Genomic DNA, 25,291 nt, shown 5'->3' on the forward strand with positions numbered 1-25,291 from the left:
CCCGCGGGGGCGAAAGGGGCACCTCGAGACTCGGGAAGTCGGCAGGGCCAGGGTCGCGCGGGGCCCGCGGGCGCAGGTGGCGAGAGCCGGGCGCGCAAGTGGAGGCGCGGCGCCAGCCAGCGGTTGTCGGGGTGACCCGGGCGCGGGCCGGGATCGGGGAGCGGTGCGAGCCCGGGTGCGTCGGAGAGCTCAGCGCCGGGCCCCGCCGAGGCAGCAAAGCGCAGGCCCGAGGGGCGCACGAGTGGCCCCCGGGGACTGGCGCCCCGGCCTGGGCATGAGGCGCGGCGGGGCCGGCTGGAGCCGGAGGAGGAGCCGCCGCCGCCGTTGACCCGGCCGGCCGGGAGCAGGGAGAGATGCAGAGCCGGGCAGCCCGCGCCCCCCTTCCAACGCTACTGCCGCCGCCGCCGCCGCCGCCGCCGCCGCTGCTGCTGCTGTTGCTGCTGCTGCTGCTACTGCCGCCACTGCTGGGAGACCAAGTGGGGCCCTGTCGTTCCCTGGGGCCCGGGGGACGTGGCTCCTCAGGGGCCTGCGCCCCCGTAGGCTGGCTCTGTCCAGCCTCAGCCTCCAACCTCTGGCTCTACACCAGCCGCTGCAGGGATGCAGGGACGGAGCTGACTGGCCACCTGGTGCCCCACCACGACGGTCTGAGGGTCTGGTGTCCAGAATCCGGAGCCCACATCCCCCTGCCGCCAACGCCTGAAGGCTGCCCATGGAGCTGTCGTCTCCTGGGCATTGGAGGCCACGTTTCCCCCCAGGGCAAGCTCACCCTGCCCCAGGAACACCCGTGCTTAAAGGCCCCACGGCTGAGATGCCAGTCCTGCAAGCTGGTGCAGACCCCGGGGCTCAGGGCAGGGGAAAGGTCAGCAGAAGAGTCCATGGGCGGGCGTCGGAAAAGGAATGTGAATACAGCCCCCCAGTTCCAGCCCCCCAGCTACCAGGCCACAGTGCCTGAGAACCAGCCAGCTGGTACCCCTGTGGCATCCCTGCGGGCCATTGACCCAGATGAGGGTGAGGCAGGCCGGCTTGAGTACACCATGGATGCCCTCTTTGATAGCCGCTCCAAACATTTCTTTTCTCTGGACCCGATCACGGGGGCTGTAACTACAGCTGAGGAGCTAGATCGTGAGACCAAGAGCACCCATGTCTTCAGGGTCACGGCACAGGATCATGGCATGCCCCGACGCAGTGCCCTGGCCACACTTACCATCTTGGTGACTGACACCAATGATCATGACCCTGTTTTTGAGCAGCAGGAGTACAAGGAGAGCCTCAGGGAGAACCTGGAGGTTGGCTATGAGGTGCTCACGGTCAGAGCCACAGATGGTGACGCCCCTCCCAATGCCAATATTCTGTACCGCCTACTGGAGGGCCCCGGTGGCAGCCCCTCTGAAGTCTTTGAGATTGACCCTCGCTCTGGGGTGATTCGAACTCGTGGCCCTGTGGATAGGGAAGAAGTAGAATCCTACCAATTGACAGTGGAGGCAAGTGACCAGGGTCGGGACCCCGGTCCACGGAGTGCCACAGCTGCTGTGTTCCTATCTGTGGAGGATGACAATGACAATGCCCCTCAGTTCAGTGAGAAGCGCTACGTGGTCCAGGTGCGTGAGGATGTGACCCCAGGGGCCCCGGTACTCCGGGTCACAGCCTCAGATCGAGACAAGGGCAGTAATGCCTTGGTGCATTACAGCATCATGAGTGGCAACGCTCGGGGACAGTTTTACCTGGATGCCCAGACTGGAGCTCTGGATGTGGTGAGCCCTCTTGACTATGAGACAACCAAGGAGTATACCCTACGGGTTAGAGCACAGGATGGTGGCCGCCCCCCGCTCTCCAACGTCTCTGGCCTGGTGACAGTGCAAGTCCTGGATATTAATGACAATGCCCCCATCTTTGTTAGCACCCCTTTCCAGGCTACTGTGCTGGAGAGTGTCCCTTTAGGCTACCTGGTCCTCCATGTCCAGGCCATTGACGCCGACGCAGGTGACAATGCCCGCCTGGAATACCGCCTTGCCGGGGTTGGGCATGACTTTCCCTTTGCCATCAACAATGGCACAGGCTGGATCTCTGTGGCAGCTGAGCTGGACCGGGAAGAGGTTGATTTCTATAGCTTTGGGGTAGAAGCCCGAGACCATGGCACCCCAGTGCTCACTGCCTCAGCTAGTGTCAGTGTGACCATCCTGGATGTCAACGACAACAACCCCACCTTTACCCAACCAGAGTACACGGTGAGACTCAATGAGGATGCAGCTGTGGGCACCAGTGTGGTGACAGTGTCGGCTGTGGACCGTGATGCCCACAGCGTCATCACCTACCAGATCACCAGTGGCAACACCCGTAACCGCTTTTCCATCACCAGCCAGAGTGGTGGTGGGCTGGTGTCGCTCGCGCTGCCATTGGACTATAAACTTGAGCGGCAATACGTGCTAGCTGTCACTGCCTCTGACGGCACACGGCAGGACACGGCACAGGTGGTAGTGAACGTCACTGATGCCAACACCCACCGTCCCGTCTTTCAGAGCTCCCACTATACGGTGAATGTTAATGAGGACCGGCCAGCAGGCACCACGGTGGTGCTGATCAGTGCCACGGACGAGGACACAGGTGAGAATGCCCGCATCACCTACTTTATGGAGGACAGCATCCCTCAGTTCCGCATTGATGCAGATACAGGGGCTGTCACCACCCAGGCTGAGCTGGACTACGAGGATCAAGTGTCCTATACCCTGGCCATCACCGCCCGGGACAATGGCATTCCCCAGAAGTCTGACACAACTTACCTGGAGATACTCGTGAATGATGTGAATGACAATGCCCCTCAGTTCCTTCGTGACTCCTACCAGGGCAGCGTCTATGAGGATGTGCCTCCCTTCACCAGTGTGCTGCAGATCTCGGCCACTGACCGTGACTCTGGCCTTAATGGCAGGGTCTTCTACACCTTCCAAGGGGGTGATGATGGAGATGGTGACTTTATCGTAGAGTCCACATCAGGCATCGTGAGAACACTTCGGAGGCTGGATCGTGAGAATGTGGCCCAGTACATTTTGCGGGCATATGCAGTGGACAAGGGGATGCCTCCCGCCCGCACGCCTATGGAAGTGACGGTCACTGTGTTGGATGTGAACGACAATCCACCCGTCTTTGAGCAGGACGAGTTTGACGTGTTTGTGGAAGAGAACAGCCCCATCGGGTTGGCCGTGGCCCGCGTCACAGCCACTGACCCTGACGAAGGCACCAATGCCCAGATCATGTACCAGATAGTGGAGGGCAACATCCCTGAGGTCTTCCAACTGGACATCTTCTCTGGGGAGTTGACCGCTCTGGTGGATTTGGACTATGAAGACCGGCCTGAATACATCCTGGTCATCCAGGCCACGTCGGCTCCCCTGGTGAGCCGGGCTACTGTCCACGTCCGCCTGCTTGACCGCAACGACAACCCACCAGTGCTGGGCAACTTTGAGATCCTTTTCAACAACTATGTCACCAACCGCTCAAGCAGTTTCCCTGGGGGTGCCATCGGCCGTGTGCCTGCCCATGACCCTGACATCTCAGACAGCCTGACTTACAGCTTTGAGCGGGGGAATGAACTCAGCCTCGTCCTGCTCAATGCCTCCACAGGCGAACTGAGGCTGAGCCGGGCATTGGACAACAACCGGCCTCTGGAGGCCATCATGAGCGTGCTAGTGTCAGGTAAGGAAGGGCCCAGGTGGTGTCAGGTGGGGGCGGCCATTGGAGGAGGCCCTGGGCAGCCGTCCAGGGAGAAGCCTTGGACTCACCTCTCTGCCCAGAGGCTGGCACAGAGGTTGAGGGGTGAGAAGCAGCTTGGGAAGGAGCCCTGGGAATCCTGGCAGCTGGTGCAGGCCCCGCCTGCCACCCCAGGCTGGGCTGGGCTGCTTCGGTTGGCTGCCCCCTGCCTACCACCCTGTGACGTGGCAGGGCAAGTGTGGCGAGGCTGCCCTGGCTATGGCTGCCAAGAATTGTAAGAAAAAAAAAGAAAAGAAAAAAGGCACGTGGAAGACTGGGGGGCCAGGAGAGCTGGGGGAGGGGTAGAGAAGACTGTGTTGTGTGTGGGGCAGGGAGGTGAGCCGGTCCCCTCAGCACCCCTTCACGCCCGGCAGGGTATTCTTGTGATCTCATAACAGCCTTCTGACAGAGCAGAGGGCTGTGGGGCACAGGGTTGCCGCCGAGGGGTCAGGACCCTGCTGTCGGGCCTCTTCTGGCCCCTTCTGGCTCCCGGCTGAGCCCCAGACTGGCTGAGGGGGACTTTGTCTAGTGCATTCTTTTCCCTCCAGGCAGAAAGAGCCTGGCCTGGCTACCCCTTCAGAGCTCCCGCAGGAAGTGAAGCCAGAGCTCATTGTCTCTGTCCAAACAGACCCCACTGTCAGAGGCCATGGTTCGGGGTCCAGCTTGGGGGAGGGGCTGCGGTGAAGCCAGGGCCAGGCTGAGGCCTCCTGGGCCGCCTTGCCACCCCGTGGGCTCTTCTTAGGATGCTAGGCCTTCCTTGCTGTCTGTGACCAGCCTGGACTCAAGGAATGGGGTATGGGGACCAGGATGAGCGAGGGAACTGGTGGTCTTTGAGGGTAGAGCCCCCTGCTCCGGTGGGGAGAGAACAGAGTCCTGGGGCGTGGGAGCCTGGCCAGGACCCAGGCTAGGCATTCCTGCTGCTTGGCCAAGCGCTCAGCCTGCAGACTCCCTGGACAGAGGGTTGGGGGAGGAGAGTTGGGGGGGGGGCATTCTGTCTTCTCTGTCAGCTATGAGGAGTGATTGGCAGTGGCAGGGAGGGGGCCAGCCCCAGGTTGCCGAGTCCCTTCCCCAAGCCTGGGAACAACTGGCACCCCCATGAGGGCCCCTTGTTAGAGACACCCTAGGGATGGATGGCCCAGGATACCCCATTCCAGACACATAAGGGAGGAGAAGAAAAGAGTCTGGCACCCCTCTATTGCCACCTCAGGGAGTCTGGGCCTAGAGGGCAATGAAAGACCTGTGAGATGCAGGGTGTGGTCAGCCCCCTCCCCGCTCTGGGTCCTTCCTGGACAGATGCCTCCCCTGCCCTACTCCCTTAGGTGGCCACAGGAGCCAGGGGATAAGAGATTTTAGAGGTCATGGACAAGGCTCTGTGCCTCTTGAAGCTTCAGTTTCCCTCCAGGAGGAGGAAGTGAAGGGCTCGAGCTCCTGTATCCTGTACCCTTTTCTGCTGGGAGAAGCAAGCTGTGGGGAGGGATGGAAAAGAAGGGCCTCTGCTTCTTGTCCTCCCCACAGCCTGTCCTAGGCGAGTATGGCAGGACACTGAGGAGGCCCCACCCAGCCTTCAGGCTCCTACCTGGGCAGAACCCCTGACCACAGCTCCCTGAGAACAGAAGGGAAGGCCTCAGGCTGGCCCTCCAGCCCTGGCCCCACCATGTCCCTTAAGCCCTGACCCTTGGAGGCAGTCACCACGGCAACCCCAAAGTTAAGGGAGGCTGGGGTGAGGGGGAACTGACTCCCACTGCCCCTTTGTTTTCCTTCTCTTGTTCTTTGTCTCTCTTTCTTACCCGCCCCTGCCCACGGGGCCCTCCTGCTCAGCCCCACTTCATTGCCCTCTCCTGATCTCCTGTGTAGCTCTCTCCTCCTTTCCCACTTTCTCCATTGCTGGCTCTTTTTCTGGGTCTTTGTTTTCCCCTGTTTGGTCTCCACGTTCATGCCCCTCTGACTTCCCTGCCTCTTGTCCCTGTGGCTGAAGCTGCCCCAGCTTGGGCTGGATGGCTCTTCTGAGGCCCCAATTCTCCCTGCCTCTTTCTTACTCTGCTGGAACACACAGGAACTCTTGTGCGTGGTCTGGTCAGCTCCCAGAGCGGCAGACCCCCACCCACTCCCCCCTCCAGGCCTACCGCTTCCACTGGCACATCTGCCAGGGGAAGACAGGTTTGGAGTCTGATTCTGCCACAGTCTGGGACCTGGGACCCCTGTTCCCACCCTGCCTTGACACCTGAGGGGTGACCTAGGTCAAGGCAAGGGAGAGGAACAAAGAGGAAGGACTGAGCAGTAGGTTGACTGCTGGGGATGAGGGACAACAGAAGAGGGGGCAGGTGGCCACAGATGGTAGACCAGATGGGAAGCAACAGAGACACATTGGGTGAGGGGCATGGGCGGGGCCTGGGACGGCAGTGGGGAGACACAGGGAGGAGTGCTTGTTCCCCGGGGCTGAGTGGTGGTGAGGTTTCTCTTGCTCACTGGCTTTGCCCCCTCCGCTCCCTAATCAGTTAGGGGCTCTGTGTGGACTCTTCGGCAGCTTTCTGCCTGGAAGGACTATCCCATCAAGGAATCACTGGGCAGAGGCACCCAGTGCCTGAGAGCCCTGTGCCAGCTCCCCACCTCAGTGCAGGGTGGTCTGAAAGAGGGAGAAAAGTAGAGCCTGAGGTCATAAATCTGGGCAGGCCTCCTGGAGTAGGTGAGCTTGGGGCAGGTTAGAATAGTAGGAGGACTGTGGGTAGGCCAGGTGGGAAGGCACAGCGTGTTTGGTAGCTCTAGACGAGAGTAGGAGGAGCAGAAGTGGGGAATGACAGGCAAGCTTGCTGGTGAGAGCAGGCAGGCTTTGGCAGTCTCTGCGATGAGGCTGGAGGGCAGGTGGGTGGACCAAAGCCATGGCTGAGATGGGTGTCTGCCTTCAGCCTTCCCTGGCTGAGCTGAGCTGCCTGGTGTAGTCAGCCACCTCCCGTAGGTACGGCAGAGAAGCAGAATCTATTCCCAGGTCCCTCTCCTAATCCCACCCCACCCCAGAAACACCATCTTCTGCCCTGTTCCCACTAGGGGTTCCTTCTTAATATCAACTCAGGGCCCCTCCTGCTGTGTTTAAAAGATCATTTCCTCACTATGGAGACATCAGCATCTTAGCATTTACCGAACACCTACTATGTGTAGGACATTGTAGTAAATTTAAAAAATGAATACCCTTTACAGCCCTGCCAAGCCATTTCCTCCTCCCCACTGGCCTCCAGCTTTCATTTTCGAACTAAATAAAATCCAATGTCACGTATATGTGCATTCAGGTGTGCATGGTATTTCTGGGCTTAGAGTGTGGGTGGAGTGAGACACTAGAGTGTGTTAGCACCTAGCTGTTTATAAGTGAGTGTGTGGCCTGCAGGTGTAGCAAGGATTTGGGTGCAATGCAGTGAGCCAAGCGGGCGATGAATAGTTAGAGGCCCAAGGCCGGAGGGGAGATCAGCCTAGTGGGGCTTTTCTGGGGTTTCAGGTTGGAGAGCTGCCCGGGCCCTTCCATCTCTGCCCCCCACCCCCATCTCTCACAGCATCAGGGCAATGGGTGGTGCAGCCCCTGGAAAGGTGGCTCAGCTGGATTTCCTGGGGTGAGGCCTCCCCAGGCTATCTTCAGCAGCCCAGAGAGTTGGGCGGGAAGAATGCTTTGTGTGGGGCGTTGCTATGGGGATAGCAGGCCTGCGCCCAAGCAGCCATGGGGCTCAGTGGGAGGGGGACTAGGTGGCCCACTGACCCAGTTCACCCCTCACTCTGCCTCGGTGGGGGAGGAGGGAGCACAGCCAGGGTCAGGGTTATGGTAGTGTCGAGGTATAGAGGCTGAGGGGTAGGATGATCATTTTTGTGGGTATCTCATGGTGCCCTGGGCCCTGTAGAAAGGTAAGAAATAGGCAAAATTGGGTTCTTGTGCAGGGAAGTCCTGAATTTGGTGTAAGAGAGTAAGAGTCATGGCTTGGACAGGGAAAGGTGCACAAACATTAAAAGACATGCCGTTCTTCACAGTGCAGGGTTTTTGTAAAGTATGCAAAGAGAACTTGTGAAAAATGGAATCACCTTAAGTGTGGGTGGGGGCCGATCCAGCAAGGTGTGACTTCCCTACATGTAGTCTCTTAGGCACTTTTTGCCACTGTGGCAACTGGGCAATTCAGTAGTGTGTGGGCTGGATTTCGGCTCCCGCTCCCTTCTTGGGGTGCTCCTGCCCAAGGCTAGGTCTCCGGCTTGGCACCCCTGCCCTCCCAGCCCTGTGCCGGGTCCTGACCCATGTCACTTATCCGCAGACGGCGTGCACAGTGTTACTGCCCAGTGCGCACTGCGTGTCACCATCATCACGGACGAAATGCTCACGCACAGCATCACACTGCGCCTGGAGGACATGTCGCCAGAGCGCTTCCTGTCCCCCCTACTGGGTCTCTTCATCCAGGCGGTGGCCGCCACGCTGGCCACACCCCCAGACCACGTGGTGGTCTTCAACGTGCAGCGGGACACCGACGCCCCCGGTGGCCACATCCTCAATGTGAGCCTGTCCGTGGGCCAGCCGCCTGGGCCAGGGGGCGGGCCGCCCTTCCTGCCCTCCGAGGACCTGCAGGAACGTCTGTACCTGAACCGCAGTCTGCTCACGGCCATCTCGGCGCAGCGCGTGCTGCCCTTCGACGACAACATCTGCCTGCGCGAGCCCTGCGAAAATTACATGCGCTGCGTGTCGGTGCTGCGCTTTGACTCCTCCGCGCCCTTCATCGCCTCCTCCTCGGTGCTCTTCCGGCCCATCCATCCCGTTGGGGGGCTGCGCTGCCGCTGCCCACCCGGCTTCACGGGCGACTACTGCGAGACCGAGGTGGACCTCTGCTACTCGCGGCCCTGCGGCCCCCATGGGCGCTGCCGCAGCCGAGAGGGCGGCTACACCTGCCTCTGTCGCGACGGCTACACGGGTGAGCTGGAGGGGGTCGGGGGGAGGTATTCTGGAGGGCTAACGCTTCAGTGCAAGCACAGATCAGGCTAAGGACCGGGGCTGCCTCGTTCTTTTCCAGAATAAGGCAGGCACAGGTTACACTGGCCATCTGCAGATCCCACTTGCTCCTCTACAGCGACCTACTGGGGAGGGAAGAGGGGGGGAGCCCACCTTCTCCCAGCACTCCCCACCCCCATCCCAGGCAGCGTAGTAAGTGAGGTCAGCGCCTGCTCTAGAGGCAGCCGGCTCGGGTTTATATTCCAGCTTTGCCACTAGTAGTAGTTGTGTGACCTCGGGCAAGTTACTTAACCTCTCTGTGTCTCGGTATTTTTAAATGGAGATGATGAATTGATTTACCTCACAGCGTGGTTGTAAGGATTAATGTAATTAACTTAATACATGTAAAGAGCCAGCCCTTGGAAGGTGTTGGCTGTGATTTAAGAGACCACTGGACTCAGGCGACTTGTTCTGAGTCTCACCTCACAGCTTGACTAGACCTGAGGCTGGGCCTGGAATCTGGTCTCCCCCACCACTGAGTGAGTTACCTTTTTGGGCTGCAGCCCATACTTTTCTTCCCAGGCATTGAGAAGAAGGCATAGAACAAACTGGAGGGGTTTGGGTGCGGGGTAGGGTTGTTTCAGAAGGTCTGTGTACCTTTGTGACCCTGAGCAGAATAGCTCCACCCCTGCGCAGGTGCTGGGAAAAGGGTCAGGCCTCCCAGTTGGCCTGTGACCTGGGTTTTTACACATCCCCTCCCCAGCCTCTGCTTTGTGCTCCTGACCCCGCCCTGCAGGCTCCTGTTTCTCCTCAGGACACCCCCTTCTCTCCTCCCTGGGCCCTTCCTTCCCAGATAGGTTAGGCCTACTCTCTCTCCTCCACAGCCATGCCCACTGGCTCTGCCAGCGTTGGCGGGCAGACCCCACCGCCTTTCTGCTGCATCTTCCTGCCCAGAACTTGCCAGACTTGACTCCTCTCAGTCTGCTGTGGGTGGGGGTGGAGGGGAGGGGAGGGCTTGGGGGATGGGAGGGGAGTCTTTGTCCAGGAGGATGGGGAGGGGGGCTTAGAGTAGGCGAACAACAGTTTCCATGGAAACAAGAGCCAGTCACTAGGCACAGGAGCTGAGAACCTATCTCTAGAATCTGGGAATGGGGAGGGAGAGAAAGGGGTGGATTTTCCCATCTGATGTTGTTGGAATTTTCAGTTCCTCCACTGAAATCCTGGTCTGCTCCCAGGGCTCAGTTCCCCAATCTGTCAGCATCTCCCAAGTGCACAGAGGGCCTCCTTCTGGGCCCCAGGACTCAGGGCAGGAGTTCTCTGCCCCATTCCTGGGAGTCTCCAGCTTCCCCCACCCCTCACCCCCCACCCATAACTCTGACAACCGAAGTGGAAGCCTGGTCTCTTCCCCAGAGAGGGAAACTGATCTTGGCGCCTGGCAGAGACAAAAGCACCAGTGGGAGGGTGGGAGGAAGGGGGTTTGGCACCAGCCCTGGTGTTGTCCTGCAGGCTCTTTCCTCCATGCACATCCACCCCTGTGGGAACAGAACACCCCCAAGCTTGCTTGGAAGCCAGGACACCAAAGGCTAACTAGGACCTGGGCCTTATGACCAGAGACCCCGGCAGGCCTGTGCACTTGAGCCCCAAAAGGAGTACAGAAGGGCCTGGGAGCTTCAAGGAACTCGCAGGGGAGCAGTATATTGGGATGGTGGTGAGAATGGCATGGTGGGCTAGACACAACACCCCGGTTTCCTAGATCTCAGAGAACGTGGGCACATGAAAGGAGGTGCAGATGCTTGGGAGAATTTGGGAGTGTTATGGGAGGTATCGCTGGGTGAGGAGCCGTCCCAGTTACTCTACCCTCTCAGGCACTTGATATCCGCCCTGGCTTTCCCCTTGCCCAGGTGAGCACTGCGAGGTGAGTGCCCGCTCAGGCCGTTGCACCCCAGGTGTCTGCAAGAATGGAGGCACCTGCGTGAACCTGCTGGTGGGTGGCTTCAAGTGCGACTGCCCATCTGGAGACTTCGAGAAGCCCTACTGCCAGGTGACCACGCGTAGCTTCCCTGCCCGCTCCTTCATCACCTTCCGTGGCCTGCGCCAGCGCTTCCACTTCACCCTGGCCCTCTCGTGAGTGGCTGGGCCCTGAGCTGGGGGGAGGGAGTGTGGCGGGAGCCTGGGGTGTCTCCCATTCTGCACGCAAGGCAAGAGGTCAGGCAGCGAAAGTGCTTGGAGCAGGTTGTTGGCAGAGCCAGCTCTGCACTTGAGAGTTGCTTGTGCGCTCTGCCAGCAGACGTTCCTCACCCGCCAGGGTCCACTTATCACTTTTCCTACCCCACTTTTGAGGGTGGGGAGTCAGGAGGTCAGGGTTCTGGTTTTAGTTCTGGTTTGGGCTCATCTTCCACGTTCCAGCTCCACAGCCCATAACCTTAGCCAAGTGTCAGCCCTCTGGAGTGTCCTGAGTAGGATCAGGGAGGGGCTAGTTAGGTGGCTGGGGTTAGGCTGGTGCCCCGCTCCCTGCCCCCATCTCCACCTCCTGCTCAGGTTTGCCACCAAGGAGCGCGATGGGCTGCTGTTATACAACGGACGTTTTAACGAGAAGCATGACTTTGTGGCCCTCGAGGTGATCCAGGAGCAGGTCCAGCTCACCTTCTCTGCAGGTGATCCCGGTTGCCCCATGTCCTTGCCCATCTCCCAAAGGCCTTATGTGTCGTGGCCCCTGACCCCAAGCCACACGCCCTCCCAGCCCAACCTGGGCCCAGTCCCAACTGTGAGCACACCCTCCCCATTCCCAGCCCTCATCTGACGTCCCAGCTCACCTGGGTCCTTTCCCCAGGGGAGTCGACCACCACTGTGTCTCCATTCGTGCCCGGAGGGGTCAGTGACGGACAGTGGCACACAGTCCAGCTGAAGTACTACAATAAGGTGAGTGTGGGAGGGGGTCAAGGAGCTGGAGGGTTCTGTCCTTGGCTCAGGTGCTCAGATCTAGGTGGTGCTTCATCCAGGGGGGCTGTTAATGGGTGGCACTTCTGACGGAAGTGGGGGAAGGGGGTGGGAACTTTGCCACTTTGCCAGGGTGTCTCCCTTCCACCCGGCAGTACTAGATGTCCCCTGTCCTGTTAGGCACACACTCCAGAGCAGACATTGGGGAATGCAGTCGAGCACATATGTCACGTGAACACACGTGTGCACACCTGTATATATGTGTGTACAGAGCGGTGTCAGCATGTGCTGGTGCCTTTGTGCCTGGCCCGTGAACCTAGTGGGCTTCTTGAACTGTTTCTCTTCTCTGCCCTTCCCTGTCCAGCCACTGTTAGGTCAGACAGGGCTCCCTCAGGGTCCATCTGAACAGAAGGTGGCTGTGGTGACCGTGGATGGCTGTGACACAGGAGTGGCCCTGCGTTTTGGAGCTGTCCTGGGCAACTACTCCTGTGCTGCCCAGGGTACCCAGGGTGGCAGCAAAAAGTGAGCAGGGGAGAGGGCTGAGGGATGGGGTGCAGTGTGGGGCCAGGCAGGGAGGGAAGGTTGAGACAGTGGGCCTCAGGGAGCCCTGAAATGGAAACCAATCCAGATGGCGGCCTTCCCTCATCCTGCTTCCCTTAGCCCCTGCTCAGGCTTCTGCAGAGGTTTGGGTTGGGGAGCGGGAACGGCAAGGTTAGGCGATTAGGGCAGGGTCTCATGGAGCGGTCTGGGGGGTGCAGGGGGGATGGTGGGTGTGAGATGAGAGTGGCTCCAGGTTGGGATGCCCCGCTTTCTCTGTGCTTTCTCCAGGGCCCCTTGGGCTCCTGCCTGGGCCCTTCCCGCCTCTGGCCTGGTGGCAGGGAGAGGAGAGAAGGAAGAGCCAGAAGCTCCCCCGTTTTGCCTCGCGTTGCCATCATTTCTGCTCCCCCAGGTCTCTGGATCTGACAGGGCCCCTGCTGCTGGGTGGGGTACCTGACCTGCCCGAGAGCTTCCCTGTCCGCACGCGGCACTTTGTGGGCTGCATGAGGAACCTGCAAGTGGACAGCCGGCACGTAGACATGGCTGACTTCATCGCCAACAACGGCACCGTGCCTGGTACGGGGACCCGGGGCAGGGGCAAGGCCAGGAACCCAGTGCAGAAAGGAGGGCTGGGCCTGGTATGGGGACATGTTGGGAGTTTCAGAGGCCCCTCTGGCTACAGGTTTTCTGTCTGGAGCCCTGACCCGAGCCCCTTTCTCTCCCGTCTAGGCTGCCCTGCCAAGAAGAACGTGTGTGACAGCAATAGTTGCAACAATGGGGGCACCTGTGTGAACCAGTGGGACGCGTTCAGCTGCGAGTGCCCTCTGGGCTTCGGGGGCAAGAGCTGTGCCCAGGGTAGGAGGGGCAGCCAGCAGAGGCTGAGGCCCGAGAGCTGTCAGCAATGCTGGGAACACTGGCAGGGTCGGGACAGGCGCTGGGCAGGGCCCAGCCAGGCTGGGCTGTAGGTGGAAAAGCGTGTCTGGGCAGAGCCCTGAGAGGGTAGCACTGGAGACAAAGGGCCCAGTCAGAGGCAGGCCTGGGCACAGCATGGGGCAGGCGCAGGACAGGTAAATGCTCTGGAGGGTGGGGCCAACGAGGGGAGTGGGCACTAGGAGGGGCAGTGCCCTGCCTCCCACAGAGCCACCACCTCTGAGCATCATACCCCCTGGGGCACTTGGCTACTCCACCCCTCAGAATCTGCCTTTATCTGCCTCCTCAGAAATGGCCAACCCGCAGCGCTTCCTGGGCAGCAGCCTGGTGGCCTGGCACGGCCTCTCGCTGCCCATCTCCCAGCCCTGGCACCTCAGCCTCATGTTCCGCACACGCCAGGCCAACGGTGTCCTGCTGCAGGCTGTCACCAGGGGGCGCAGCACTATCACCCTGCAGGTGATGCAGGGAGGGGGTAGTGACCAGGGCTGCTGTAGCCTCCAGGGGGCTGGTCAGAGATGGCTGGGCGGGGTCTATTCTTGTCCCCAAGGAAGAGGCCGCTAGAGCTGTTTGTTGGATCACTGCTGCCATCTATTGGCCCCAAGGGAAAAAACACCTTTTCTTCTCTGGCCTCAGCTGGGCAGTAGGATGGGTTTGGTGGTCCAGGAAGGACGGCAGTGGGCTAGAAGAGATGATTAAGGCAGTCTGCTGACCCTCTTTTCTTTTCTCCTGCTGCCAGCTGAGGGAAGGCCATGTGGTGCTGAGTGTGGAGGGCACAGGGCTCCAGGCCTCGTCTCTCCAGCTGGAGCCAGGCCGGGCCAATGACGGCGACTGGCACCGTGCACAGCTGGCGCTGGGAGCCAGTGGGGGCCCTGGCCATGCCATCCTGTCCCTTGACTACGGGCAGCAGCGGGCAGAGGGCAACCTGGGCCCCCGGCTGCATGGGCTGCACCTGAGCAACATTACAGTTGGGGGAGTGCCTGGACCAGCCGGTGGGGTGGCTCGCGGCTTCCGGGGCTGTCTGCAGGTGAGCCTCCTCCCCTGCCTCCCAGTCCTCACCACCTGGAGGCCTGCTCCACAGAGGGCCAATACCGCTTCCGTCCCTCCCAGGGTGTGAGGGTAAGCGAGACGCCCGAGGGGGTTAGCAGTCTGGATGCTGGCCGTGGGGAAAGCATCAATGTGGAGCCAGGCTGTAGCCTGCCGGACCCCTGTGACTCGAATCCGTGTCCTGCCAACAGTTATTGCAGTGATGACTGGGACAGCTATTCCTGTAGCTGTGATCCAGGTATGCTAGGGATCCAGGGAAATGGGGCAGGTTGGTGGGTGCCCAGGGTCTCATTTCAGCTCTGCTGTGTGACCTGAGGTGGGTCATATGACCTCTCTGAGCCTTGTCTCCTGCACTGCAAAGCCATAGCCAGCTGGTATGATTCTCAGACTGGAAGGTGGTGGATGAAGGCAGGTTTGAAGAAAGTGCCAGGGGAGGGTGGGCTTTGAGTCTCTCTCATCCTTATGGTCCCAGGTTACTATGGCGACAACTGTACTAACGTGTGTGACCTGAACCCATGTGAGCATCAGTCCGTGTGTATCCGAAAGCCCAGTGCCCCCCACGGCTACACCTGCGAGTGTCCCCCAAATTACCTTGGGCCATATTGTGAAACCAGGTAAGTGGACCAGGGCATGACCCTCGCCTGTCTCTGGGGTGTCCCTCAGAGCACCATGAACCTGGGTGAGCCACAGCCACAGTCGGAAGGGCCACACAAGGCTGCACCAGACAAGGATGGCAGAGGGAGCTCATGTCCGCCTGGGCTCCTCTCTGCAGGATTGACCAGCCTTGCCCCCGAGGCTGGTGGGGACACCCCACGTGCGGCCCGTGCAACTGTGATGTCAGCAAAGGCTTCGACCCAGACTGCAACAAGACGAGCGGCGAGTGCCACTGCAAGGTGACAGCCCCCACCTGGCCTCCACAGTGGCCTCCTGGGCCCTTAAGTGGAGAAGGCCTTACTGCAGAGAGAGCTCAGGGCTGTGTGCCCTTGCTCTGACGGGGTGGACAAGCGGCCCCGTGCTCTGATGTGTCTGGGGTGTGGGGGACCCAGGATGGATACTCTACCAGTGAACTCTAGGCTGGCCTCACTGGTTGTTTGCAACCAGTTCTGACTGGTTGGCATCTCACTGATGGGCTAAACCGCAAATTGTTACCAGTTAAATATTTTGAATACCATTCCTGGGGGGACCTGAAGTCAGCGAGCCTCCCTCCAGAGGGGCCACAGCTGAAAGGATCCATGAGCATCCAGGAGAGAGAGCCTGAGCCAGTGACCCGCATCCTCTGTCCCCCCTCTCAGGAGAACCACTACCGGCCCCCTGGCAGCCCCACTTGCCTCCTCTGTGACTGCTACCCCACGGGCTCTTTGTCCCGCGTCTGTGACCCCGAGGACGGCCAGTGTCCATGCAAGCCAGGCGTCATTGGGCGCCAGTGTGACCGCTGTGACAACCCTTTTGCTGAGGTCACCACCAATGGCTGTGAAGGTGGGGCTCCCATGCTGGGTCGGTGGCTCTCCTGCTGTGTGCCAGGTCCCGATGTCCCAGGGATGCCAGGAGCAGGGGCTGGTGGCAGTCCTGAGGCTGCTGAGGGTGGGCTGGGAGCCTGAGCAGAGCTGCAGGGGGACAGCTACTCCTGGGTGACCGTGTGTGTTTCCTTGCAGTGAATTACGACAGCTGCCCACGGGCCATCGAGGCTGGGATCTGGTGGCCCCGTACCCGCTTCGGACTGCCTGCTGCTGCTCCCTGCCCCAAAGGCTCCTTTGGTAGGTGCTGGACTTGGCCTCTCATCACTAGGACTGGCTGCAGATCCCGGGACCTTTCTCTGGTCTCCAGGTCCTGGAGACTCCATGTCCCACACTGTTGCTCTGCTCCCAGGGTTGCCGGGATGAAGGGCACCTACATCCTGAATTCTTAACAAAAATGCTGAAACACCTGCCGTGTGCAGCCACAGTGACGGGTATAGAGATTCAAAGATGAATCACACAGCGTTCCTTCCCATCCTCAACTCACCGCCTGGAACAGGAATTATGCCACTAGAAAGGCAGTCTGGGGAGTAGGGGCTGTTGGGTGCTGTTCCAGGGGACCCAGCCCCAGTCCTGGTCCTTGGACTGAGATGATGAACAGAGTTCATAAGCAGAGAGTGGCAGAGAGCACAAGGTGCAGAGGGACAGCGATGTCTAGGGGCTTGAGGAGAGTGTGTGCCCTGTGCTCCTGCATCCTTGTTTGGGCCCATCTTGCAGGGGTTTCTTACTCTTCTCATCTGGGCTGCAGGAGGGCAGGGCCCTTGTTTGCTTGTCTCCTGTCTCTGGCCCATGAGGTCCTGGCACCCGGGAACTCTGGCAGGTCCGGGAAGCATCCTGTATCTGTCCTGAGGCCTGCCATCTGGGCTTCCTTCCCCCAGGGACTGCCGTGCGCCACTGTGATGAACACAGGGGGTGGCTCCCCCCAAACCTTTTCAACTGCACATCAGTCACCTTCTCAGAGCTGAAAGGCTTTGTAAGTGAACCTCCTCTCTCCCCTCGCTGCTGCTAGCTTTGAGAAAAGGGCTTTTGGAATTCCAGCCCCCAGGGTCCCCCCCACCGGGAGTGGCCATTTCTCCCTTTTCCTGAGGCCCTTTTACTCCAGAGTTCCAGTCCTGCCCTCTGGGGACCTCACTGCTATCCTCCTGTGCTGACCTCCTGCCATCCCTGTCCTGTCCGGCTCCATCCTAGGCTGAGCGGCTACAGCGGAATGAATCAGGTCTGGACTCGGGACGCTCCCAGCGGCTGGCTCTTCTTCTGCGCAATGCCACACAGCACACGGCTGGCTACTTTGGCAGTGATGTCAAGGTGGCCTACCAGCTGGCCACACGGCTGCTGGCCCATGAGAGTGCCCAGCGGGGCTTTGGGCTGTCTGCCACGCAGGATGTGCACTTCACCGAGGTGGGGCTTGGATGGGGCAGGGCTGGCTGGTTAGATGGGGGTCATGGTGAGTGAGCCCGTTTCTGGGGCAACCTGAGGGCTGAATGGGGAACACTCTCCATCCCTGCCTTTGGGGACCTCCCAGTTGGCATGAAGCCTCCGGGAGGTCCCTCGAGCCATGGAATTTAGAGCATCTCCTTCCAGCTCTTTTTCTAGTAAGGTGTTAACAGAAACTAACGTTTGTATTGGGGCCTGGCCTGACCAGGTTCCTCGGAGCAGAGGCCTTGCCCACCTTGCCAGGCTGGGGAGGAATCAGCATCTAGCCATGTGTGTGGGTCCAGACACAGGGCTTGGGAAGCTCCTAGTTCCAGAATGAGGAGGGAAGGTTTGAAGGAGCGGCATGGTTGGCGTGGGTAGCCAGGGCTGGTCGAGGCACAAGTGGGGCCCGGTGGTGGGGATGAGAAGGTATGGGGCTGCAGCCCACTGTGACCATGCCTACCCCAGAATCTGCTGCGGGTGGGCAGCGCCCTCCTGGACGCGGCCAACAAGCGTCACTGGGAGCTGATCCAGCAGACGGAGGGTGGCACGGCCTGGCTGCTTCAGCACTACGAGGCCTATGCCAGTGCCCTGGCTCAGAACATGCGGCACACCTACCTGAGCCCCTTCACTATCGTCACGCCCAACATCGGTGAGGCTGGGTCAGGGAGGGGGTTGTGGAAAGAGGCCCTGGCCAAGGTGGCTGTGCTGGGGGCCTGACCCAGGGTCTGACCTGTGACCCTTCTCCCTAGTCATCTCTGTAGTTCGCCTGGACAAGGGGAACTTCGCTGGGGCCAAGCTGCCTCGCTATGAGGCGCTGCGGGGGGAGCGGCCCCCTGACCTGGAGACGACGGTCATTCTGCCTGATTCTGTCTTCAGAGGTCAGTGGGGAGCCAGAGGGTGGGTCAGGGGCCAGGCTGGGGCATCTGTGCGGGGCCCAGCTGAGTGGACAGTGTCCCGGTCCCAGAAACACCCACCGTGGTCAGGCCCGCGGGCCCTGGAGAGACCCAGGAGCCAGAGGAGCTGGCTCGGCGTCAGCGGCGGCACCCAGAGCTGAGCCAGGGTGAGGCTGTGGCCAGCGTCATCATCTACCGCACCCTGGCCGGGCTGCTGCCCCATAACTATGACCCGGACAAGCGCAGCCTGAGGTGAGCAGCTGAGGAGACAAGGGGTGGGTGGGATGCAGGTTGGGCGGGTGAGTGCCGAGGCACAGAGAGGCCAGGGGTCGGGGCATGTCCAACTGATGATGGGTGTTCCCTCAGCCACGGGACTGCCATAGTGACTGTGTACCTGCCTGTTCTTCATCAGAGTCCCCAAACGCCCTGTCATCAACACACCGGTGGTGAGTATCAGCGTCCATGACGATGAGGAACTTCTGCCCCGTGCCCTGGACAAGCCAGTCACGGTGCAGTTCCGGCTGCTGGAGACGGAGGAGCGCACCAAGCCCATCTGTGTCTTCTGGAACCATTCCATCCTGTGAGCCTAAACTGCCCTTCCCCCAAGGCTTTGGGCGGAGAGCCAAGCCCCTGGGTGCCTTACACTCCTGGTCCCCTGCCCCTGCCTCCCTCGTGCAGAGTCAGTGGCACAGGTGGCTGGTCAGCCCGAGGCTGCGAGGTCGTCTTCCGCAACGAGAGCCACGTCAGCTGCCAGTGCAACCACATGACGAGCTTTGCCGTGCTCATGGATGTGTCCCGGCGAGAGGTTGGACCCCCAGGGGGCAGCCGCGGAGCTAGGGGTGGGAGCCCAGGGCACTGGGCTGGATTCTTAGGCCCTGCCCTTCCTAATTCTCCTGGCCTCTTGCCACCTGCTCTGCAGAATGGAGAGATCCTGCCGCTGAAGACACTGACATATGTGGCCCTAGGGGTCACCTTGGCTGCCCTACTGCTCGCCTTCCTCTTCCTCACTATCCTGCGTGCCCTACGCTCCAACCAGCATGGCATCCGACGGAACCTGACTGCTGCTCTGGGCCTGGCCCAGCTGGTCTTCCTCCTAGGAATCAACCAGGCTGACCTCCCTGTAAGATTTCTCCCCTCACCCAGAGACCGTCCACAACTTCTAGTCCTATGAAACTTCCTATAGTCCTCCCCAGCTCCCCAGTCTCTGCTTCTGCAGCAAGAACTCAGAGCCCAGCCCAGCACCCAGCCCATGGTTTCCTCTTCTCCAGCTCCCCCTCACCTTCCCCTACCGCACCCCCCTCTGCCGCCTCCCCCCCCACCGCCTCCCCATCCCCCAACCCCCCCACCCCCCGTCCCCCAACCTCCCCCCCACCCCGCCAGCATCCTAGGAGTACCTTCCTCTGGCCCACACTTCCCAAAGCACCACCTTATACCCAGGCCCTTCCCCTGACAAGACGCTCTGGGTGTGCCCTGGTGACTGACCAGGCATGGCTGGGCCCCCAGTTTGCTTGCACAGTCATCGCCATCCTGCTGCATTTCCTGTACCTCTGCACCTTCTCCTGGGCCTTGCTGGAGGCCTTGCACCTGTACCGGGCACTCACCGAGGTGCGCGACGTCAACGCTGGCCCCATGCGCTTCTACTATATGCTGGGCTGGGGTGTGCCTGCCTTCATCACAGGTACCTCCCACCCCCTTCCCGGGCCTGAGGTTCTGCATCCCTAGGCCCTGGGTCCACCTTCATGCCACATTCTCCCCACCCACATCCCAGTCCCAGAGGCCCCATACCCCCATGACCCAGGCTGAGTTCTCCGTAGGCATGCCTCTCAGTCCTTGAGGCTCCCCACCAGGGGCTGGGTCCCCCATCCTGGACAGGTCGGCATGGACACATGGTGGGTGGAACCCTTTGTCCTCTGCACCTGGCCCTGTGAGCCCATTTGACACCTGACTGGTATCAAGGCCCTACCACCCCTTCCCCTGCTGTTGTCACCATACCCCCAGGTCTAGCCGTGGGCCTCGACCCTGAGGGCTATGGGAACCCTGACTTCTGCTGGCTCTCCATCTATGATACGCTCATCTGGAGTTTTGCTGGCCCTGTGGCCTTTGCTGTCTCGGTAGGTGCTAGAAAGTGGGCTGGGGGTGAGCAGGCTGAGTGTGTCCCCATTTAGGAATGGGGAAACTGCTGGGCCCCCGCAGAGTTGAGTAGAAGCTGTCTGTCCCCTGATGATCGCCCTCCCCTGCTAGATGAGTGTCTTCCTGTACATCCTGGCAGCCCGCGCCTCCTGTGCTGCCCAGCGGCAGGGCTTTGAGAAGAAAGGCCCTGTGTGAGTATGGGGTGTGGGTGCCTGGGCAGTGGGCAGGCATCGGTGTGGGAGGCCTCCTGGCCGGGCTCACAGCCTCCCCCTCTCCAGCTCAGGCCTGCGGCCTTCCTTCGCTGTTCTCCTGCTGCTGAGCGCCACGTGGCTGCTGGCGTTGCTCTCTGTCAACAGTGACACCCTCCTCTTCCACTACCTCTTTGCTGCCTGCAATTGCATCCAGGTACCTGGCCCAGGCCCATGGAGATGGGGGTGTGAGGCTTGGCCATGGGGTGCCCGATTCCGCACTTAGCTGCTGCCTCTCGCCTGCCAGGGCCCCTTCATCTTCCTCTCCTACGTGGTGCTTAGCAAGGAGGTCCGGAAAGCACTCAAGTTTGCCTGCAGCCGCAAGCCGAGCCCTGACCCTGCGCTGACCACCAAGTCCACCCTGACCTCGGTGAGGGAGCCAGGGATCAGGGACGTGGGATCAGGGAGGTCTGGGGCAGAGAGGAAGAGGCAGAAGGACCAAGGAGCTTGTTCTCTGTGCTTTTTGCCCCGCTTTTTCTTCATCCTTACATCCTTTCCTGGAAGGAGGAAGGGGTGGTGAAATGGTATGTGTGGCCTGGGAAGAGGGGGACACGGGGGTAGGGAGGAAGGTTTTGACTCAGAAGAGTTGGGTGTAGAGCTAGGAAGAGTAAGGTGAGGAAGTGACCAAGACAGGTGACCCAGTCACGGATGCCCAACATCTGAGAATCCCTCGTGGATCTTGGTAGATTTTCTGTGTCCAGCACATTCTCAGGAGATAATTCCTGGTACCATTTTTTACCAGGAAGCCCTTATATAGCTGAGTCCAGGGTACTTGGCGTGCACAGGGCTGGCCCAGGTACGGCAGAGCTATGGCTACTACCAGGCCCCGATATGGGAGTGGTGGGGGGAGCGGAGATGTGGGGCCTCTCTCTTTCAGACCTGGGCGTGTAGGTGGTAGAACTTAGGGCAAGCTCCCTCGGCCCTTCTGCTCCCCGTCCTGGGGCCACCCCGGCCTGCTCCCCCTACCTACTGACCTCTCCGTTCCATGCCTAGTCCTACAACTGCCCCAGCCCCTATGCAGATGGGCGGCTCTACCAGCCGTACGGAGACTCAGCAGGCTCTCTACACAGTGCCAGCCGCTCGGGCAAGAGTCAACCCAGCTACATCCCCTTCTTGCTGAGGTGAGCCCTGGTGACGGGGGCATCCGCAAGGAGAGAAGAGTGCTGTGCCTGCTGGAAACCAGGCCAGCCACCTGCTGGGAGTTGAATAGTGCACTTGGTGGCTGGCTGACTGGTGGCAGCTTAAATTAGAAGCAGGAGGGGGGTGCCTGGGTGGCTCAGACCGGTTGAGTGTCCAACTTAGGCTCAGGTCATGATCTCATGGTTCGTGGGTTTGAGCCCTGCGTCGGGCTTCGTGCTGACAGCCTGGAGCCTGCTTGGGATTCTCTGTCTCTGTGCCCCTCCCCCATGTGTGCACACACTCTCTCTCTCTCTCAAAATAAATAAATTAAAAAAAAAAAGAAGTAGGAGGGGCATGGGGCAGGAACAGGGAAACGAGAGAGACAGAAAAGAACGGGACACTAGGCAAAGGGCTGGGCTGACCCTTCTAACATGGCCTTGTCTTCTCAGGGAAGAGTCCACACTGAACCCTGGCCAAGGGCCCCCTGGCCTTGGGGACCCAGGTAGCCTATTCCTGGAAGGTCAAGACCAGCAGCATGGTGAGAACAGAAGCCCCTGATGGCCGGTGGGGGGCAGCTGCCTGGCTTTTGTGGAGGGTGTGCAGAGGCAGGTTGGTCAGCCGTGATTTCTCCCCCACCTCCCAGATCCTGACACAGACTCTGACAGTGACCTGTCCCTGGAAGATGATCAGAGTGGCTCTTATGCCTCTACTCACTCATCAGACAGTGAGGAGGAGGAAGAGGAGGAGGAGGAGGAGGCCGCCTTCCCTGGAGAGCCAGGCTGGGACAGCCTGCTGGGGCCTGGCGCTGAGAGACTGCCCTTGCACAGTACCCCCAAGGGTGGGCCGGCGCCAGGGCTTTGGCCTTTGAAGGGGGCAATGGGAGGGCAAAGGGCCTGGAATTCCTAGGGTAGTGAGTTCCTAGCTGTCTGTCTTCTCCGGGCCTTATCAACTTCCTTTCTCCACCAGATGGGGGCCCAGGGTCCGGGAAGGCTCCCTGGCCAGGAGACTTTGGGACCACAGCAAAGGAGAGTAGTGGCAATGGGGCCTCTGAGGAGCATCCTTGGGAGAATGGAGATGCCCTGCCTCGGGAGGGGTCCCTGGGCCCCCTTCCAGGCCCTTCTGCCCAACCTCACAAAGGTGAGCAGGGCATGCCCAGCTGCCATGCTCCCCCATTTGGCAACCTCACAACTCACCTTTGCCCCGTGGCTGGTAGGGCTCTCTAGGGCAGTCCCATGAGCCTACCACTTGTTCCTCATGGCGCCTGCACCCCCCCTCCCCCCACAGGCATCCTCAAGAAGAAGTATCTGCCCACCATCAGTGAGAAGAGCAGCCTCCTACGGCTGCCCCTGGAGCAGGGCACAGGGTCTTCTCGGGGCTCCTCAGCCAGCGAAGGCAGCCGGGGCGGGCCCCCTCCCCGCCCTCCACCCCGGCAGAGTCTCCAGGAGCAGCTGAACGGGGTCATGCCCATCGCCATGAGTATCAAGGCAGGCACAGTGGATGAGGACTCGTCGGGCTCCGAGTGAGTGAGGCTGGCTGGGTGGGACCGGGCGCAGCCCCTCAGAGGCCCGGCTGGGCTCACAGCTGCTTCCAGGCCTCGCCAGGCTGCTCTGGCAGGCGGTCGGGGGACGGATGGGCTGGCCAGCTGCCTTACTGTGACATGCCCACAGACCATGGTGCCCCATGGGGTCAGCTCAGCCCGCATCGGGCAAAGTGAGGGAGGGTGGGGAGCTGGGGTTGCTTTTCTGTTTCCTTCTCCTGGTGGAAGCTTCTCCCTGTCTTCTCTGCTCCGACTAACCCCCTGTCTGCCTTTTCTGTCACTTTCCTTTCCTGCCTCTCCAGATTTCTCTTCTTTAACTTCCTGCATTAACCCTGGGCCGGTGGTTCCTACACCCTGAGGCTCCCTTACCTTCCCCAGCTGCACTCATGCCCCCACTCCTGTCTTGTGCTCTATCCTGCCCTTGCTCCCCACCGCCTGCCCGCAGCAGCGACGAAACGTCCATCTGAGGAGCCTGGGCCTTGCCGGGAGGGGCGCCCACCCCACCCAAGGCCATCTAGTGCCAACTCCCTCCCCCACCATCCCCTTCACTGCACTTTGGACCCCTGGGGCCAACATCTCCAAGACAAAGTTTTTCAGAAAAGAGGAAAAAAGAATTTAAAAAAGGATCTCCACTCTTCATGACTTCAGGGATTAATTTTTTTTATATGCTGGAAACTGACTCCCCTTTCCCTTCCCAAAGAGGATAGGACCTCCCAGGATACTTCCCAGCCTCTCCTCAGTTTCCCATCTGCTGTGCCTCTGGGAGGAGAGGGACTTTTGGGGGGCCTGCCCCTCATTTGCCATCACCAAAAGGAAAGGACAAAGCCACATGCACCCAAGGGCATCAAGCCCTGCAGGCTGCACCCCGGCAGGCCTCAGTATGGTGAGGGCGTCAAGGTGGAGGGCACTCCTCACTCTGCCTGTGCTGCCCCTCCCAGGAACTGAAAAAAGCCCTGTCTGGCGAGGGGGCAGAAGGACTCCACGCCCCCAGACCCCCAAATGCTGCATGAACACATTTTGAGGGGAACCCGTGCCCCTGGGCGGCGGCCGGGCCACCCCAGCCCCTCTTCTCTCCCTGGACTCTGGCCACGCGCTGCAGTCCAGGCGTTTGCTCAGTTCGCTGACCCAAAAGTGCTTCATTTCCCTGCCTGACCCGCATGGGAAAGGCCAGTCGTGTGTTAAGTTGCGCTTCTTTGCTGTGGTGTGGGTGGGACGGGGAGGAAGAGTAAATCCAGGGCTGGCTCAGTCGCCCCCAGACGTCTCAAGCACAGGTCTCAAGCCTGGGTTCTGGTGTCCACTCACCTACCCACCCGAGATCAGACAAATCCCACTTTGTCTGACCTGCTGTGGCCTCTGAGACATGTTCTATTTTTAACCCCTTCTTGGAATTGGCTCTCTTCTTCAAAGGACCGGGTCCTGTTCCTCTTTCTCTCCCTGTCCCACGCCCACCCCCAGCTCCCTGCGAAGAGAGAGTTAATATATATTTTATTTATTTGCTTTTTGTGTTGGGATGAGTTCGTGTCCGGTCCCAGGGGGTCTGATGTGGCTGTGACAGGTTGGGTGTGTACCCAGCAATCCTGGCGTGGGGGCCTGAGGCCCTTCCCCTGCTCCAGGCTGTCATCTCCTGCCTCCTCTCCTCCGGCCTCCTCAGTTTTGCCAACTGCAATTCATTTGAGTTACTGTTCATGCTAAGCATGTACTCCTGACTTGTCACTGACTTTCCTCTGGAGCAGGTGGCTAGAAAAAGAGGCTATGGGTGGGGGAAAAAAATGTTCCTGTTCTCACTTGTAAGGCTGGTTTTTGGCTTTTCTGCCATGGATTCTCCCCCTGACCTCTCCCCTCAGCAATTCCTGCAAAGGGTTAAAAATTTAACTGGTTTTTAACTACTGATGACTTAAACAACACAAAGATGCTGGATGCTAACTTGATACTAACCATCAGATTGTACAGTTTGATTGTTACTGTAAATACAGTAGGGTTTTGTGTTTGTTTTTTTCATTTCCCCATACTACTGAATAAACTATAGCTCTGTGCGGGTTGAGCACTGTCATCATGTGCTTCTGTGTGGTACCCTGTCCTTCCAGAGGGCAGCTCTGGAAAACAAGAGCAGGCAGGGCCCTAGGTGGGCCAGGAGGTCAGGGGACTCAGATGCCAAGCAGCCGATGAGCTAGTCCCTCTACCAACACCCCAGCAGTAGCCAAATAGCCTCATCAGCACAGAGCCCATGTCCTGGCACGTCCAAGGAAGATGCGGCAGGTGGCAGGAAGGTTTCCTTTTCACCAGGATAGGAGGGACTTGTG

The 25,291-nt window shown here is 59.9% G+C and overlaps 1 protein-coding gene across 3 annotated transcripts; it reads left to right on the plus strand.

Annotated features, from left to right (window-relative positions):
- The first annotated feature begins 353 nt into the window (after positions 1–353).
- CELSR2 (cadherin EGF LAG seven-pass G-type receptor 2) lies at positions 354–25,041 on the plus strand. 3 transcript variants are annotated; one of them, XM_030326367.1, is made up of 34 exons: positions 354–3,687; positions 8,022–8,669; positions 10,588–10,810; positions 11,225–11,340; positions 11,517–11,605; positions 11,988–12,145; positions 12,573–12,736; positions 12,890–13,015; positions 13,380–13,546; positions 13,827–14,114; positions 14,198–14,372; positions 14,607–14,748; positions 14,907–15,027; positions 15,427–15,610; positions 15,787–15,888; positions 16,527–16,621; positions 16,837–17,046; positions 17,530–17,713; positions 17,814–17,942; positions 18,029–18,209; positions 18,370–18,537; positions 18,636–18,762; positions 18,877–19,077; positions 19,461–19,635; positions 19,956–20,068; positions 20,199–20,278; positions 20,366–20,492; positions 20,583–20,705; positions 21,329–21,456; positions 21,904–21,992; positions 22,098–22,292; positions 22,421–22,591; positions 22,739–22,973; positions 23,294–25,041. In XM_030326367.1, exons 1-34 carry the CDS (start codon positions 354–356, stop codon positions 23,319–23,321), a joined length of 8,796 nt encoding a protein of 2,931 aa, XP_030182227.1. In that variant the 3' UTR covers positions 23,322–25,041. The 3 variants fall into 3 exon arrangements, with proteins under 3 accessions (XP_030182227.1, XP_030182228.1, XP_030182229.1); XM_030326368.1 differs by having other exon boundaries at positions 23,437–25,041; XM_030326369.1 differs by lacking the exon at positions 22,421–22,591 and having other exon boundaries at positions 801–3,687.
- The last annotated feature ends 250 nt before the right edge of the window (positions 25,042–25,291 follow it).

This window comes from Lynx canadensis, chromosome C1 (genome assembly GCF_007474595.2).
Source record: "Lynx canadensis isolate LIC74 chromosome C1, mLynCan4.pri.v2, whole genome shotgun sequence".
NCBI lineage: Eukaryota > Metazoa > Chordata > Mammalia > Carnivora > Felidae > Lynx > Lynx canadensis.